The sequence below is a fragment of the Leptinotarsa decemlineata genome, unplaced genomic scaffold (genome assembly GCF_025532065.1).
Source record: "Leptinotarsa decemlineata unplaced genomic scaffold, Ldec_3_MD MMD2_tig00000010_RagTag_RagTag, whole genome shotgun sequence".
NCBI classification, from domain to species: Eukaryota; Metazoa; Arthropoda; class Insecta; order Coleoptera; family Chrysomelidae; genus Leptinotarsa; species Leptinotarsa decemlineata.
Window position 1 is genome coordinate 9,933,027 of NW_027412538.1, and position 17,450 is coordinate 9,950,476.

Sequence of the window (17,450 nt, forward strand, 5' to 3'; positions counted from 1 at the left end):
AAATGTTAAAAATATATAAAATGTTTTTTTCAAAGATTACTTATATAGTAGGTATTCACCAAAATACAGTGGAGATTAAAAATAACGCACCAAAAAAACCAATCAAAAAATATCAAAGATAAGAAAGAATACACAAATATGTTATCAATAAAACAACACAATTTTAAAATTACTTGACATAAATCGTAATATACCTACATCGTGGTATACCGAAAGACTAGAATTTGTATGTAAAATACTCTCTCAAACTGTAGAAGCACTTCCCCAAAACAAGGTTCTTGACTGATTTTTAAAATTTTTTAAGTTCATTGAATTGATGTGATATGTTTTGGTAGATGATATGGACAGTGGAAGGCCAAGTTGTATATCGCTACGCGTAGACCTTTCTGTATGACTTTCAAACTTTTCTTTTAGTTTGTGAAGTAAGCAGACAGTCTTCTAGAATGAATAGTTCAAATATTGTTGATATTTTATTTCTGCAGAAAAGTTGCCTACACGAGTCACGCATCTTCAATTTAAATATTATTCTCAAAGCTCTTTTCTAGATAACGAATATATTCTGCATCAAAATCTGACTGCCTGAGCTCCAGAAAGGAATTCCATATCGGAGATGACTCTCCATAAGTGAATAGTATGCATTTATTGCTGCTGAAAATCCGAGTTCACGAGATGTGACATTTATAGCAAAGCAACCAGAAGATAATTTCTTTTTCAAAGCAGTAATTTGCGTATCAAATTTTAAATTACTGTCAATTGATGTACCAAGAAATTTAGTTATAGGCTTACTTTCAATCATGTGTTTACCTAGTATTACTTGTTCTAAGTCCTACTCGAATGTTGTCAGATTTATTTTAGAAACATTTAGCGATAGCATATTCGATACACACCATTTTTTTATTTTTTCTAAATCCGAGTGGACAGACCGAGTCAAAGTATCAGGATCTTTATTACGCCAAAGTACCGCTAACATGGTAAATGCTTCAGATATATCAAGCTTTGCCGAATCGTTAATATATACCAAGAATAAAATTGGACCTAGGATTGACCACTGAGGAACTCCGCGTACAATTTTTTCACTATTTTTCGCTGCAAGTGTCTGTCGATGGATATCTCCCGAATACTTTCCCCATCAACGCCGGTGTTCCCCAGGGATCCATATTGTCTCCAACCCTCTTTTTTGTGAATACTCCGATATCGAAGTTGTATGTCAATTACTTGTAGCACAATAATAAATAAGTTTGAGAGTGTCAATTGAAAACATTTTTCCCTTGATTCTTCATCACAGTGTTGTTGAAAAGTTCAGAATTTATTCATATGGAGTTTTTTCTAGAAAACTGATCAAAAAAATCTCTGAATATTTTTTGTTGAGAGAAATTATTTTGATTTTTGTCGGCAGTATTTTTTTCTATCCATTTTGTGAAAAGTTAGCTTTGAGACTTTATCTTTCACTTTTACTAAGAAACTCTGTATGGAAGTTTTATCGACTTTTTCACTTCACGCCAGCACTACATTTTGAGAAAATATACTGCATGCTGGGCCGGATTTAGGGGGGGGGTAAGCATGACTACTGCCCTAAGACATCTTCAGGAGAGGGGCTCCCACAATGAAAATAAAAAAATATCCAAACTCTGGAGGGTCAGCAACTACAACGTTTTTCCCTCTGAATTTTTTTTTTGCATTTCCCCTAAGCATACTTTCACAAACATAATAATACCAAACTCTTACGAAGGTTCGAAATAGATGAACACTTCAACCTAGCAGACCACTATTATAATATTCATGCAGTTATTGTTCACTGTGGTTCTGGGGTTGAATCTGGTCATTATTGCGCATTGGTCAAAGACAAAATGGAGTGGTTTAAAATTGACGATAGTTGTGTCACTAAGATCGCCCGTACACGAGCCACATTTTGCGGTCGGATCGACCACACAATTGCAGTCGCGTTCCAGCGACCTCAAGCCGCCCAAAAGAAACACTGTACTACACGTACACGGGCGTTCACAAAAGTCAAAACGGACGTCTGCAGTAAACTTGCTGCTGATCTCTGCCGAGATGTCATCGCGGCATCCGCCGTACACTGAGTCCGGCCGTACACGGACCACATATTTGCAGTTGAGGCAACCACAACATTGTGGTCACGTTGACTGCACTTCGCGGTTGACCCAACCACATTTTTGTGGTCGACTTGCGGTCATATAAACCGCACTTGCGGTTGAGGCAACTGACATCAAAAATTGAATGCTGTGAGACCAATATGAGAAAAAGTACACCACGGTGTACGCGGTTGGGTACAATTGCAAGTTTGTGGTTAGATCGCCCGTACACGAGCCACATTTTGCCACATTTTGTGGTTGGGTCAACCGCGAAGTGCAGCCAATGTGACCACAATGTTGTGGTTGCCTCAACTGCAAATATGTGGTCGATGTCTTGAATTTATTGGAGCCGCTAGAGACACCCTACATTTTGTTTTATGAAACAGATGACATTGGCAGATCTTCAGATGATGTGGTGCTGCAGGTTTTTCTGGGTTTTCCTGCAGCTGAAAAAAGTAAATGCGCCACTGGAATCAATGAAGTCGCTTCGGAGCGCCAATAATTTTTGTTGTTTCATAAATTCATGATTTGTATTACTTTCTTCTTTAATATATTTGTGGAATTGGCCGCAGTGGTAGTGCGCTCGACTCACGATCGGAAGACCGTGGGTTCGATTCCAGCCTTGATAGATATTTTTCTCGAGAGAATTTATCTGGTTGAAGCTGTGATGATTCTGCAACCGTGTTAGGAATGACACGTTAAAAGGTAAGACCTTGTTAGTCCTTAGCTCGCGCAAGTTTCTCAACTTCTGAGAGTTGTCGTTCGTATGGTTAACGTAACCATTAACGACGAAAAAGACAGATTTAAAACAGACAGACAGACATAAATTCAATTCCTTTGTTACTAATATATTATTATGTTATTAATATATTAGAAAGCCCTGATTGCAAGTTTCCATTCACCATCAATTTTTGATTTTATCTTGCTTTTTGGTGGCAATACTATTTTTAATGTGTGTGACTTGTAATTTGTACCCACAAGTTGAAGAGGAATAAAATACTTAAGTAAAAAAAATCCGAAAAACGGTTGACCCTGCAGGTCATCCTTACAACTCCTCGCTTCTTCGAGCTCAAAATTTTGAAAGAAATCACTTGAATGGAACTTATCTAAAAAAATGAACTTTGAACGTTCAAGCAAGTCTCGAATATACCTATACAGTAGGTTGAATGGACTGACGACTATCAGAAAACAACTACTCCCTTGGCTAATACTACGAATGGCGTTGGATTATACCCGACAGGCGTAAGTGCAGGAATCTTCACAGAAAATTTCCTGCATATGCAATTGGTTTGAACGTTTAAAGTTCATTTCTTTAGATTTGTTTACTGCCAGTGCCATAGCCCACTGACTAATAAAAGTTTTTCTTCCTTATTCAGAGGAATCGGGCAAATTACGGATATGTAGTTGATTAGTACCTCGTCCACTAGATGGAGAGACATTTTGTTGTTCGCTCCAACTTAGGAAGAGGAATGAAATACTCTGAAAGAATTCAGATTTTCAATTATGGAATATCATTGACTTTAGGTCGATGATGGCGACTATCTTGCACTGATGCGTGGCTAATGAGCCCGAAACCGGTCTGCAAGTGTGCCCGTTCCAAAATTGAAGGTCGACTCTTTCAGTTGTATTGCCAATTGCATATGCAGGAAATTTTCTGTAAAGATTCCTGCACTGACGCCTGTCGGATATAATCCAACGCCCTTTGTGGTATTAGCCAGGGGAGTAGTTGTTTTCTGATAGATGTCAGTCCATTCAATCTACTGTGTAGGTATATTCGAGACTGGCTTGAACATTTAAAGTTCATTTCTTTAGATATGTTTACTGCCAGTCTTCAAGCATAGCGCACTGACTAATAAGAATGAATAGCATTTATTGAACGGCACTATCTATTGATTGCGTCAATTTTAGTCTGCTTCCTCTTTTTTGAAAAGTTAAAAAGTGAAAGTTAATTTCGGCTTTCTGTTACTCCATCTCCATGTGTAGATCATGCAAAAATCACTCAAAAATTAACCACTCCTAATAATATATAATTTTGAAAGGTAATAATTCAACTTTTATATAAATTCTTTTAAGTGGCCCACCGTGTTTTTTTTCTTCTTATACATATATACAGGGCTATTCAAATTCGTTTCTGTACATGGGGATCTCGTAAACGATAAGAGATAGAGTGTCGGTTACATTGTGGCAAAGTTGCGTATTTCAGAGATGATGTAAACAAATTAAATATAGCTCTTTTGGTTCTGGAGATATACAGGAAAAACAAAAAAATTCTAAATTATATTTTTGCCTATATCTTCTTTATTCGCAGACATATTGAAAATCTGTCCACACTTTGCTATTGGCACTTGATATGGGCTATCAGATTATGTCCATGAATTTTTTATACAGGGTGTCATCTGACTTGGGCCACCCCCATCTTTGAATTTTTGAATACGGACCTGTATTTTTTGTTGTATTTTTTGTATCGTTGACGTTCATTTCATACTGAGAAATCAAATTAAATTTTATATTTCGGGGTGTTTGGATAATATTTGATTATAATTGTGTGAATTATACCCTTTTGAATTACGGACCTGGAAATTGGTTGACTGAGTTGAATAAAAACACAATACCAACTTTCACGTCTCCCTATGTACCGTAGAATTTTTCGAGATTTTTTTTTCATTTTTAGGTACCTATTAATTATTTTATTGCTCTACAATGAATTTCGAATTGGAAAACCTTTTACGATTATCTGAAACATATCTACATCGAAAATATATTATATGTGTTTTAATAAGCAGAAAAAGAAATGATAGCAATAATAACATCCGAAACGAACACTATAATTGTAATGAAATAATTTATATACACAAACAATTAATGGAGCAATAAATGTTGTAATTGGAGTCCTTCCATTTCGTAACATTTTTGACCTCGGTTTTTCAAATTATTTATTGCCCTCAACAGTCAAAATCCTCAATCTCCAGTCTTCCACATTTTATATCTCTCTGCCAGCGTAAATCCTATTTTTCAATGTCCCCCATAGAAAATAGTCCAAAATAGTAAAATCTGGTGATCTTGCAGGCCATTATATTGGCCCAATATTTGTGTCGAAATGGAAGGACTCCAATCCGAACATTTATTGCGCCATTAATTTTTTTGTGTATATAAATTACTTCATTTCAAATTTCATTACAATTATAGTGTTGGTTTTGGATGTTATTATTTTTTTTTCTGTTCATCAAAACAGATATAATATATTTTTGTTGTAGATATGTTTCAGATAGTCATAAAAGGTTTTTTTGTTCGAAGTTCATTGTAGAAAACGCTCAGAGTAATGAAAATATAAAAAAATATAAATAGGTGCCTAAAAATGAAAAAAAAACTCTCTAAAAACTCTATGGTACATAGGGAGACGTGAAAGTTGCTTTTATTCAACTGAGTTAATCAATTTCCAGGGCCATAATTTAAAAGAGAATAATTCACCCAATTATAATCAAATATTGCCGAAACATCCCCAAATATGAAATAAAATTCAATTTCTCAGTATGAAGTGAACGTCTACGATTCAAAAACTACAACAAAATATACCGGTCCGTATTTAAAAATTCAAAGGGGGGTGGCCCAAGTCAGATGACACCCTGTATAAAAGATTCATGGACATATTCTGATAGCCCACATCAAGTGCCAATAGCAAAATGTGGACAGATTTTCAATATGTCCGCGAATAAAGAAGATATAGGCAAAAAAAATAATTTGGGAATTTTTTGTTTTTCCTGTATATCTCCAAAACCAAAAGAGCTATATTCGATTTGTTTACATCATTGAATAGGTCTCTAAAATACGCAACTTTGACAATATTTAACCGACACTCTATCTCTTATCGTTTACGAGATCCCCATGTACAGAAACGAATTTGACTAGCCCTGTATATGTTAGAGTAATTAATATATAATTTTGAAAGATGTTCTTTTTTTCTAGACTTCCAAATCCGGCCCTGACTGCACGACTTCATATATTCTCACTTTTTCTCTTACCATACCCTGAAACCTGTTTTTTTTCATTGGGGAAGGTGGAGCATTGAAACAAAAAAATATACGCAACTTTTTATTTTTGGATTACTGTACACTTACTTACGTCTTAACATGATACTTAGACACAAATGGCACATGATTTATATAAAAATATCATGAGAATAATATACAGAAGTACAGAAGTCGAATATAAAACAGAGGAAGACTCAATACAAAATTTACAATGTCGTTATCTACCCTATTATATTACATTTTTACATTCTCGTTAAAATGACGGTCACATGCCTCATTAATTGGAATCGAAATCAAATGTTTACGACGCATTTTTCTGATATCGCTCTCGTTATTTACGTCAATACTGAAAAGAGAGTGACTTTTAACGTTATCGCGGTGACAATCATAAATATTTCAGTCGGGAAAGAAAAAAAAAGTTCTGCAAAAATTACTATAGGTTGCTACGGAACAGGCTATTATATAGGGTCTTTCTACAGGGACTTCCGAACTTTGACAACGGCCATTTTGTTGCAGCTACATCTGTCAAATTAATTGTCATCTATTCAGTCAATTTTGCCAAATCACTATGGATGGATACAACATTCAACAACAAGTGCCAATAATAAACTAGGTGAATCAAAATGGGTGTTGAATTAAGGGCAACGTACCGCGCGCTTCGCCCCTTTTACGGTCGCCATAATCGTCCTACTGCAATGACCTATTCGCAATGTGGTGAATAAATTTGAGTCCACTAGTTTAGCAAACGATCGACCAACATCCGTAAGTTGACGAAACGCAAAATCTGCCGAAAACATAGAGGCTGTCTGTGAGAGTGTGGAGGAGAATCCGAGGCAGTCGATCGCGTCGCTCACAGGAGTTCGGTCTTTCACAGATCACAACTTGGCGAATTTTGCGTCGTGACTTGGGCCTGCACCCGTATAAACTGACTTAATTTTCATCGAAAACTCATCTTCAGCGATGAGGCCCATTTCTGGATGAATGGGTACGTAAAGAAACGAAATTGTCTAATTTGGGACGATACCAATACACGTGAAATCCAAGAGCGTCTAACGCTCTTCCTTGGCTTTATTCAAGGCGGAGCTTTTGGCGCCCGCCACAGGAATTGCCCTTGCTGTTGGAGGTGATCTGCTATATCCAGCGAAAGATTGGGGTGGACATTTCTGTTCATTCCCAGCTACCGCCTTAGCTTTCAGGCGGAAGTGTATGCTATCTTGCAGTGTGCAAGGCTTTTTAAATTGAGACCTCAAAGAAATGGGCGGATCAATATTTTAACAGACAGCAAGACCGCACTAGGGGCTCTGACAAACCCGAAGGTGACATCAAAACTGGTCTGGGAATGTCATGAAGAACTGAATGAACTTGCAAACAGGAACAAATTAACTTTGTACTGTGTGCCAGGGCATTCAGGAATAACAGGTTATGATAAAACTGATGAATGCGCTAGACACGGATCATCAATTTCATATATAGGTTCTGAACCAGCTCTGGGGGTATCAAAATCATTGGTACGAAACCAGATTAGGACATGGACCAATAAGAAGCACACAGAGTACTGGACAAAAGTACCTGGCAACAAACACAGTAGAACCTTCATTAGGGAACCGTCCGAGAAAAGAACCGTAGAACTACTTCAATATAGTAGGGATCGGCTCAGAATAATTATAGGGTTACTAACCGATCATTGTCCGCTTAGAGGACATCTGAATAAAATGGGGCTGTACAATGGAGACCTCAGCTGCCTATTCTGCAACAAAAGGATAGAAACAGCTCTACACATCTCATGCGAATGTGAGGCACTGAATCACAGGAGGCAGGTAATATATGGACGTACGCACTTACGTCCAGAAGAATATGACAAACATCCAACACGGAACCTGACTCATGAAATGGGTGTCATGAGAAGATGGGAGAATAAACGCAATGAGACCAAGAGGCTGCAGTGTTTTCTGGAGACTTGGACTAAATGGACAAGTCAGACAGCTCCCAAGGTATCAAAAAAAACTTTTTTTCATCGGAATTGAATAATTTGGACTCCAACGAAATGTGGTTTCAACAGGACGGCTCTACGTGCCACACAGCTCATGCCACATTGATCATCTCACTTGGAGGAGATGTGAACTGAATTGGCCAGCGAGATCGTGCCATTTGATCCTGTTAGACTTTTTCTTGGGGGGATTTCTCAAGTCGCAGGTATAGGTTCATTATCCACAAACCACAGCGGTCCTCAAATCCAACTCAACCCAAGTCAGCGGTCAAATTCAGCCTAATTCATGTGCCAGAGTAAAGAAAAATTGGACATTTCGGATGAGCTCCTCTTAGAGAAGCCTGACATTTCAAGGACGTTGTATTACACACACACAATGGCACCGATACGTCTTTCTAACGAATGAAAAAATTCGATTATATCCCACACATACATTGTTTTATTTAAATTTAAAGAAAGGAAGACCCTATAGGTAGCAAATCAGAAGCAGAATTATTAAAGTGGAGGTCTATCGATTGAATACTCGACCCTAATGGAGTGAATGCCTTTCAGAATATTCTTTTCACTAATTGACAATTTGAATATTTATCAGCTGAACACTGATTTGAATTCATATTCGTAGCATGTTAATATATACATCAGCTCCAGGTCAGATTGCTATCAGCTTATTATCTAGTTTTGTTATGAGGCCATTTATAGTCTAAGCCAGTTGTGCCACAAGACCCGGAAAAATATTAAATTCAGGGTTGAAATCAATATTTGACGTGTTACTGGTTTTGACAAACACTTTTTTGAGGACGTGTAACCGCCTGTGAAAATATAGCAGCCGGAACTTTCATATACACGATGCTTCAAGAAAATTACCTACAATACATCTTAAATGTTTGACGATCACTTTTTAGCCAAAAAAATATACACAAGGTACAGAACGCTTGCAGAAGTTAGAGACAAACTGTACACTCTAGTATTCTACAAATTTAGGCCTGGAACAAAGCTGAAAATTCGCGCCTCAGAGTTCATATCAATCTAAATCATTACTTCATCAGATGGCGGATATTTTCATGCGGAAACAATTTTAACAAAATCAATTTCATTTCAATACTTTATACAAACACTTCATCTCTAACCTAATTTTAATTACATTACGAACTAAGTTACATTAATACCTAACATGATATGTTATTTGTACACGGATATAAAAAAAAATGTTTCATAACATTACCAATTACGGAAAAATATGCTTCCTGCTATCGTTGAAAATTAGACCAAACAATTTCTTTATCACACAGTTTTAGCTCTTATAGTTGATAAAATCACGAAGCTACGTATGATCAAAGTAAATTAACATGTTTTCAAATGAACAAGTCCAGGAACTGTTGGAAACAGCACTAACTACTATTTTATTTTTCAGTTCTACTCTATAGCTTGGCTGAAATGAATTTTCGTATATATCTGGACGAACATGAATTTTTCACAAAGTTAATAACAAGAAGATGACTAGATATCGAATAGGTTTCAAGTAGAAAAACCCTAAATCTTGTAAATAATATTAGATCAGTCTTTCTATAATATCCATTTCGTTTGGTTGAACATTCATTCTGATATTCTTAAGAAAATTTATGAACATTTGGTGTAGAATAAATCCAAAAAAGCACTGTTGGAGACTGTGCTTGTTTCATGTAAGGATTATACATTGAATTAATATTCAAGCAAAAGAAGTAAATTCTTAAAAATGAGTGAATGTTGGCTTAAAGAAGTACAAAGACGCATCAACTGAAATTCACTTTCCATCTGATTACTAAATACAAAATTATCAGCTACCTCAGAAGTACTACCACAATTGATGAAAAATATGAGTTTGTGTTGGTTTCAGGTTTTAATTGTACCTCATCTAACACCCAAGCAATGAATTTTTATTAGATGAACCAAAATTCATTACTCTTTTTTAATTTACAAATAAATTTTTATGAAATATTTTTATTCAAACATGTTTTTTGAATCTACACCTTTTCCTTAGACGAGAATTGATTTACTTTTATACATAAAGTAAAAGTGTTCTCCAAAATTTTCGAAAAAATTCTTCTCGTTCTCTCACTCGACCAATTAGAAAAAACCAAGATGGGGTATCGTTTTCATTTTTTTATATAACTTCCACGATCTAAGAATAAACCTCACTATGAGTATAAAAAGTAATTTGTTGATTTCTCCAATCAGATGACAAGTTCGATAGCCAACTATCAATCATTTTTTATAAAATATCTTATAAACAGAAAAGGGTAACATTTTGAGAGACCATGTTGAAATCTTTGGTTTATTTCAGATTTTTGGATTCACTGCTTTATATTGAATTAATTTGGGTCCTTCAATCAATATTACATCGTTAAAAATCCACTGAAAGCAAATTGAGACTGAAGTCTAAAATATTTTGTCTGCCACGGTGTAGAAACCATAACTCGACTTTTATATCAGAAAGATAGGGGAGAATAACTGTTAGTTTCCTTGGCTATTGTTTTTTGTCAAGGAAATAGCATACGTGAACGTTTCTTATGAGAACACCTACTTCAGACGACGATAATCGATAAAGCATGACATTTTCCTACTATTGAAGAACTTTTGGTGATATTTTCTTTTACTTTTAGGTTATGCAAAAACTCATTTCGACTCAAATGTGACTTTAAGTCGACTGGTTGACCTTGACATATATGAGATCAATGAATTGACCCTCAAATTGGAGGAAACACATCATAGACATCTCAAATATATAATTTTAGAATACTTGTTCTGGACATAACCAATCATGAATTTTAATGCTTTCAGTATCATATCAATATACGGAAGCGCATAAAGATCACATATTTTTATTATTTGTTTCTTGAGAATTACGACTTTGAAACTTGAAATTTCGATTTTAATCTCAAAATAAGGACTTTATTATTGAACTCGAACTTTCGAATTCAATCTCGACATTTACACTCAAAACTATGACTTCATTCCCGAAATTACGACTTTAATCTCGAAACTACGATTTTGAACTCAAAATGTCGAATTTAATTAAGACATTTTCACTTTGATCTCGTATTCTCAAAATAACAACTTTATCTCGAAATTATGAATTTAATCTCGAAATTTTTACTTCAATCTTATAATCTCGAAATTATGACTTGAAACTCGAAATTACGACTTTGAATTTGGAATTACGACTTCAATCTCGGAAATACAACTAAAATCTTGAAATTACGACTTTAATCTCGAAATTACGACTCCAATCTTGAAATTACAACTTCAAACTCGAATTTTGGAATTAATCTAGAAATTTTCACTTTCATCTCGAAATTACGACTTTGAACTCAAAATTACGACTTTAATCTCAAAATTACGATTTTGAATTTAAAATTTCGAATTCAATCTCGAAATTTTTACTTGGATCTCGTAACCTCGAAATGACGTCTTCAAACTCAAAATTACGACTTTAATCTTGAAATTATGAATTTGATCTCGAAATTTTCACTTTAATCTTGTAATCTCGTAATTACGACTTAAAACTCTAAATTTCGACTTTAATCTAGAAATTACAACTTCATTCTCGGAATTACGACTTAAATCTCGAAATTACGACTTTAATCTCGACTTCAATCTGGACATTACATTTTCAAACTCGAATTTTAGAATTTAATCTCGAAATTTTCACTTTCATCTCGAAGTTACGATTTTGAACTTATAATTACGACTTAATCTCGAAATAACGATTTTGAACTCAAAATTTTGAATTCAATCTCGAAATTTCTACTTCAATCTCGTAATCTTGAAATGACTAGTTTAAACTCAAAATTACAACTTTATTCTCGAAATTACGAATTTTCAGTTAATTATAATAATAATATTTATTTACCATTCAATGAAATTTACAATGTTTAAAAACATATAAGGATTTATAAAATAGAATTATCTGTAGATTTCCATTAGGCAAATAAATGAAGAAAACCTACTAAGGCTAAGCCTATGCGTAGGTATTAAAATCATTAGTAATATTCACGCCTACAATTCAATTTTTTATCATTAATCAATAATCAATTGAACATATATCTTGTCAAATTATGTCGAAATTATGACTCAAAATTCGAATTTATGACTTTAATCTCGAAATAACGACTTTAATCTCGAAATCTCGAAGTTACGACTTCGAACTCAAAATTACGACTTCGATTTCGAAATTACGACTTCAATTTCGGAATTACGACTTCAATCTCGGAATTACGACTTTGATCTTGAAATTCAATCTCGAAAATTCAACTTCAATCTCGTAATTTCGAAATAACGCCTTTAAACTCAAAATTACGACTTTAACCTCGAAATTACTTATTTAATCTCGAAATTTTCACTTAATAACGTGGATATTAAAAAGAAGTGGACCTAATACTGCTTCTTGTGGAACATCAAATGCAAATACACTTGTTAATGTTGGTACAAAATATTTGGGTCTATTGTTTCAGTTTTCTAAGTGGTGAATTATGATACTTTCTTCAGCATAGTTTGTTGGTGCAAATATTGCTCAAAGGTGGTCCTAATATTGTGCTTTGTGGAACACTAAATGTAAATTCGTTTGGTTCACTTGAAATTTCATCAATTTGAACATGTTGAATTCTACATTTGAGATAAAGATAATTCAAAAATCTGAAAAACTTGAACAAACTAACAAAGTAAACTATCGAACTATAGAAACTAAATTATCGATTCAATGTCATAGGTTCTAGGCATTGGCAGTGAAAAAAAGTTTCGTTACATGGTCTCTACAACCAACAAATACTACAATAATGTGACAAAATAATCACAATAAATCAGAAATGTACAACTGAAAAAGTTACATGTTACCTGGTTCTGACCTGGTAGAACCATGATAGACCTGTTTGTGTGGAGTGAAGCTACTCATGGAGGGGGCGTCACTCCTCCAAGAAAGACCTGGAGGACCGACTCTTGCGTATACTGGTTGGCCAGAGGCGCTGGAGGGCGACACAATATCTGGAGGGTTCTCATGTGGTTTCTTTGGGTTCTTGTTCCTTCTGAGAGTGTGGATAGGAGAAAAGTATGAATCCGAGTAGACTTTTCTGTTGTAGTAACCTCCGTTAGCTGAGGGATATGGATTCTCATCGTCGGTGTTTGAAGAAAAGTTGTTCCATTTCTACAAAAAAAAATAATCATGAACAACTTTTCCAAGAACATCAGCTACTTCAGACTTCAAACAACTTATTGATCAATATTTTTGTCAGTATTAATCCTGAAAAAATAAAAAAAACTACTGATCTAAATGTAGATGTAGACATTTAGATGTAGACATCTATACTTCCTGAGTCTTGCAACGTATCATAGAAGATGTGAAAGATTACGATTCTTTGAATACCGTTGCTGCAGAAGCCGAGAATGAAGCTGAAGAATGGTTTGTTACAAATAGAGTCAAGCTGAACAACAAAAAATCACAGATGCTGCTAGTTCTTACATAGTAGTGTTATTGAATGACATGTAACATTTATGTTCCATTGAAACTGAGGCAATGTCCTCAGTGTGACACGAGGGAACCACTAGTTTTTGCAATGGAAAACGCTATCAGAATCCAGAAACAATACTAACCGTTCTCTTTCCTGCAGCAACCAAAGTCGTAGTGGCATAAGGTGCCGGAGAAACAGCTCCGCTATCGTTATCCATCATATTTGCATTCACCTCCGCATAATCAGGAACTTGAGACATCTTGGTATCCAAATTCGGGCTGGCGTACTCCTGCACTTGCATATTAGGAAAATCGTCAAACTTCCTCCCTGTCACTGGGTAATATTTTTCCGAACTATACTGCAAATTATCGGGTCGCGCGAATTCGCTCTGATGCAGAGGATTTGAACGCAAATTGACGCTTCCAAAAGCGCTGCCGGTAACTCCATTGAAAACATACTCCGTCCTCTGGTGCTCTCTTGGTGTCAGCTTGGAGTACTCTGGCAGGGTGTTCGCATAGTCGGGAAGGTTGTCCTTGTCCATCCATAGGGGAGCTTCGTGTTTGGAGTCTAGGGGAGTCGTCAGAACTCCACCATTAGAGCGGCTGGGGGTCATACTTTTCTTGGACAGCATCTGTCTTCGTCTCACAAAGATCATCGCTCCAAAAAGTAGAACCATCACGGATACCATGCTTATCAGGAGAGCCATGAACCACGTTTCAGTGATGAAGTCTCCGGATTGCATATCTGCATCTATCGGTCTAAAAGAAGAGTCAGAGTTGGTTATCTTGGAGAAAAAAGGAATAGAGATCCATAAGTACGTGAATCATTTATAATAGTTCAAGTCATTAACTTATTATAATTAGTAGCTAGATAACGGGAAAGAAATGTTTCGGCTTCCTACTTCTCCAATCAATTTCATCCTTTCTTTGGAAGATTCCCACTATTTTTGTATGAAGACGGAGAAGTAGGAAGTCAAAATCTTTATTTCCCAAAAATTAATCTTCTTAAAAAACACCCCTTTCAATTCAGCTAGATAATTTTTTCAATTGTAGCTTACCTTTGGAAATTATCAGATATTCTGGATGCCGGCTCTAATCTCAACGTAGCCGCCGCATTGAATGGACCAACTCCAGCTCTAGTACTGGCAGCTACTTTGACGTAATATGATATTCCTGGCGATAAATTTCCAAGAAGGAGACTGGATGCCTTTTTTCCAACTGTCATGATTTTAATAACATCAGAACCATTCGTTTTTATTTCGACTTTGAAACCCTGGAGCTCGCCATTCAAGGACACTGCCGGGGGAGGTTTCCATTTGAGAAAGACTGCTGTAGAGTTGAGCAAAAGGGCCTCCATATGGAACGGAGGCTCAGAAGGAACTGAAATGGTGAATTTAAGGTGTTAATATAATTTTTGTAAAAATTAGTGTAACAGTTAATTGAAACCTTATGTATTTCAAAGCAACATTCAACAACTCATTCTTTTTTCTTTGTGAAGAGCAGTTCAACCAGAAGTGTAACCAGAGCCAGCAGTGTAACTAGAGCTTTGATCAGATCAGATTAGAGAAGGTGATGTGAACAAACATTTATTCAATCAAGGGAAATGAGATATTTACTTACCATCTTCAAGAGTCCTGATGGTCTTGGAGTTAGAAGGATGACCCTCGACAGTCTTGAAGAAAGGCACTAGGAAAAACTCGTAAATGGCCCATTTTTCCAAATTGTTAACAGTGAAGCTGGAGGTACTTCCGGTATGGAGAACAGTGAGCATACTGTAACTCTTTGGTGACTGAGGATCTTCCTCCAGTCCTATGTAGTAAATGTACAACCCCTCAACATAGGTGGAGTCGGAAATGTTCCAAATTAATTTGATGGAGGTAGATGTCAAAGGAATTGCCTCTATGAGTTTGGCAATATTGCTGTTGACCAAATTGGCTCTGGCTTCACTAAGAACAGTAACTTCCGGATTACCCCAGTTCTGGGTAGAATCTGGACCGACCACAATAGGCTCAGAAAGCTGAGACGGTGGACCAAGTCCATGGGCATTTTCAGCGCGAACTAGGAATGTGTACGGTACACCAGCTGAAAGAAGGTGTTGTGTGAATGTTGGACCCGCTATTCTCCTAGCTACAATAGTCCATGTGGGAGTAACACCTTCTTCTCGACCAAAAAGCTCAATCTGATAGCCTAATAAGCTAGAAGATCCTATTTTGTTATTCTGACCCCAGGTGATAGTAACGCTTCCTTCTGATTGGTTCAAAGCATGGGGTCTGCTTGGAGGGCCAGGTAACATGACAGGTTCTGGTGCCTTGAAGAAGTTGATGTTGGGATTTTTGGGATTTTCAACGAGCAGATAACCAGTCCAAGTTGCTTTACCACCTCTTGAGGAAGCTACACATGTGTAAGGTCCAGAATCTTCTTTTTGAAGATTATAAAGCTCCAGATGATTTGGATTGGACATATTGATGCGATGCGATGGTGAGACTGGAACGCCTTCCTTATACCATGATATGACAGGCTTGGGATTTCCATGTGCTTCACAGGACATGTACGCCACCGAGTCTATGGGTAGAGTTTGATTGACTGGACCATTGAGAATGACTGGAGGAGGACGGTCTTCTTTAGACGTTATCGTGAGTCTTGTCCTGGTGGAGGCTGAGCCGGCGGCATTTATAGCGGAGCAAATGACTACGGTACCAGAGTCGTGTATCTGAAAATAGAAAATATTGATGAAATTTATGAAAGGAAACTGTTGAGGTAGGCAAAATTAGGTCACCAGGAAAGGCGAATGTTGAAATAAACAATCATACATACTTGCGCATCCTTCAAAAGGAGACTCGAATGTCCTTCAGCACTGGTGAAGGCTTCGTAGTTGCCGTAGGTGCTTCCCGTGTATACCAAAGCCCTATCACCTTCGAACGACCAGAAAACGAAAGGCGGGGGACTACCTTGGACGTTACAGTGGAACGTAACGTCATGTCCCATCTCCACCGTTTGGGCTTGGGGTCTAGTTGTGAAGGCAGGAGGTGCGTGTACCGTCAGCATTGCTGATGCAGTGATTGCTCCGGCGAAGTTGTCAGCGTCACAGAAGTATCTGGAATAATACCACAAATCAATTGTATACGAGGTTGGCCTAAAAAGTTTCCGACCTAACAAAAGTACAAGACATTTTTCCGATTTTTTTCAACATAGTCTCCATTCGACTCTTTACACTTCTTCCAGCGATGCTCCCATCTCTGTCCAAATAGTACTCGGCGTTTTTCTCTGCAAAATAATTGTTCATGAAGGTGATTGCCTCTTCATTTAACGAAAATCTCTGTCCTACGAGCGTAACTTTTAGATGAGGCAATGAAAAGAGTCGCTTGGTGCTAGATCTGGTGAGTAAGGCGGATAGTCGAGCAGTTCAAACCGTAATCCGTGGATTTTCACCATGACAACCGCTTGTCAAGTAATGATGCGTAGTCCCGTGGGTTGGGCTACCTATTGGGCGCGTCCCCAGGTGGCGGATAGGGGAATGTCCAGGGGACTGGAGGCCCTGTCCGGAAAGTCAATGTGGCCTTACGGACGGGGTCGTCGGACTCCTGGTCAGTGGGTGAGGGGAACTGAAACATCCCAAAAGCCTTCGGAAAACATGCCACCGTGGACCAGCCTACCCAAGATGAGGTGTAAGGAATCGTGCCGACAGCTGAATGGCCGCAGGGACTGGGGAATGTCCAGGGGACTGGAGGCCCTGTCCGGAAAGTCAATGTGGCCTTACGGACGGGGTCGTCGGACTCCTGGTCAGTGGGTGAGGGGAACTGAAACATCCCAAAAGCCTTCGGAAAACATGCCACCGTGGACCAGCCTACCCAAGATGAGGTGTA

The 17,450-nt window shown here is 37.1% G+C and overlaps 1 protein-coding gene across 1 annotated transcript in view; it reads right to left on the reverse strand.

The window, feature by feature from the left end:
- Window positions 1-6,171: 6,171 nt before the first annotated feature.
- Window positions 6,172-17,450, reverse strand: part of robo3 (roundabout 3) — a 325,563-nt gene continuing 314,284 nt past the window's right edge. The window contains exons 6-10 of the mRNA XM_074171440.1: window positions 16,402-16,681; window positions 15,208-16,297; window positions 14,646-14,967; window positions 13,731-14,346; window positions 6,172-13,284 (exon numbers count right to left, since the gene is read on the reverse strand). Of these exons, the coding sequence (XP_074027541.1) occupies window positions 12,967-13,284; window positions 13,731-14,346; window positions 14,646-14,967; window positions 15,208-16,297; window positions 16,402-16,681 (2,626 nt within the window). The 3' untranslated portion in view covers window positions 6,172-12,966. The remainder of the gene's footprint in view (window positions 13,285-13,730; window positions 14,347-14,645; window positions 14,968-15,207; window positions 16,298-16,401; window positions 16,682-17,450) is intronic.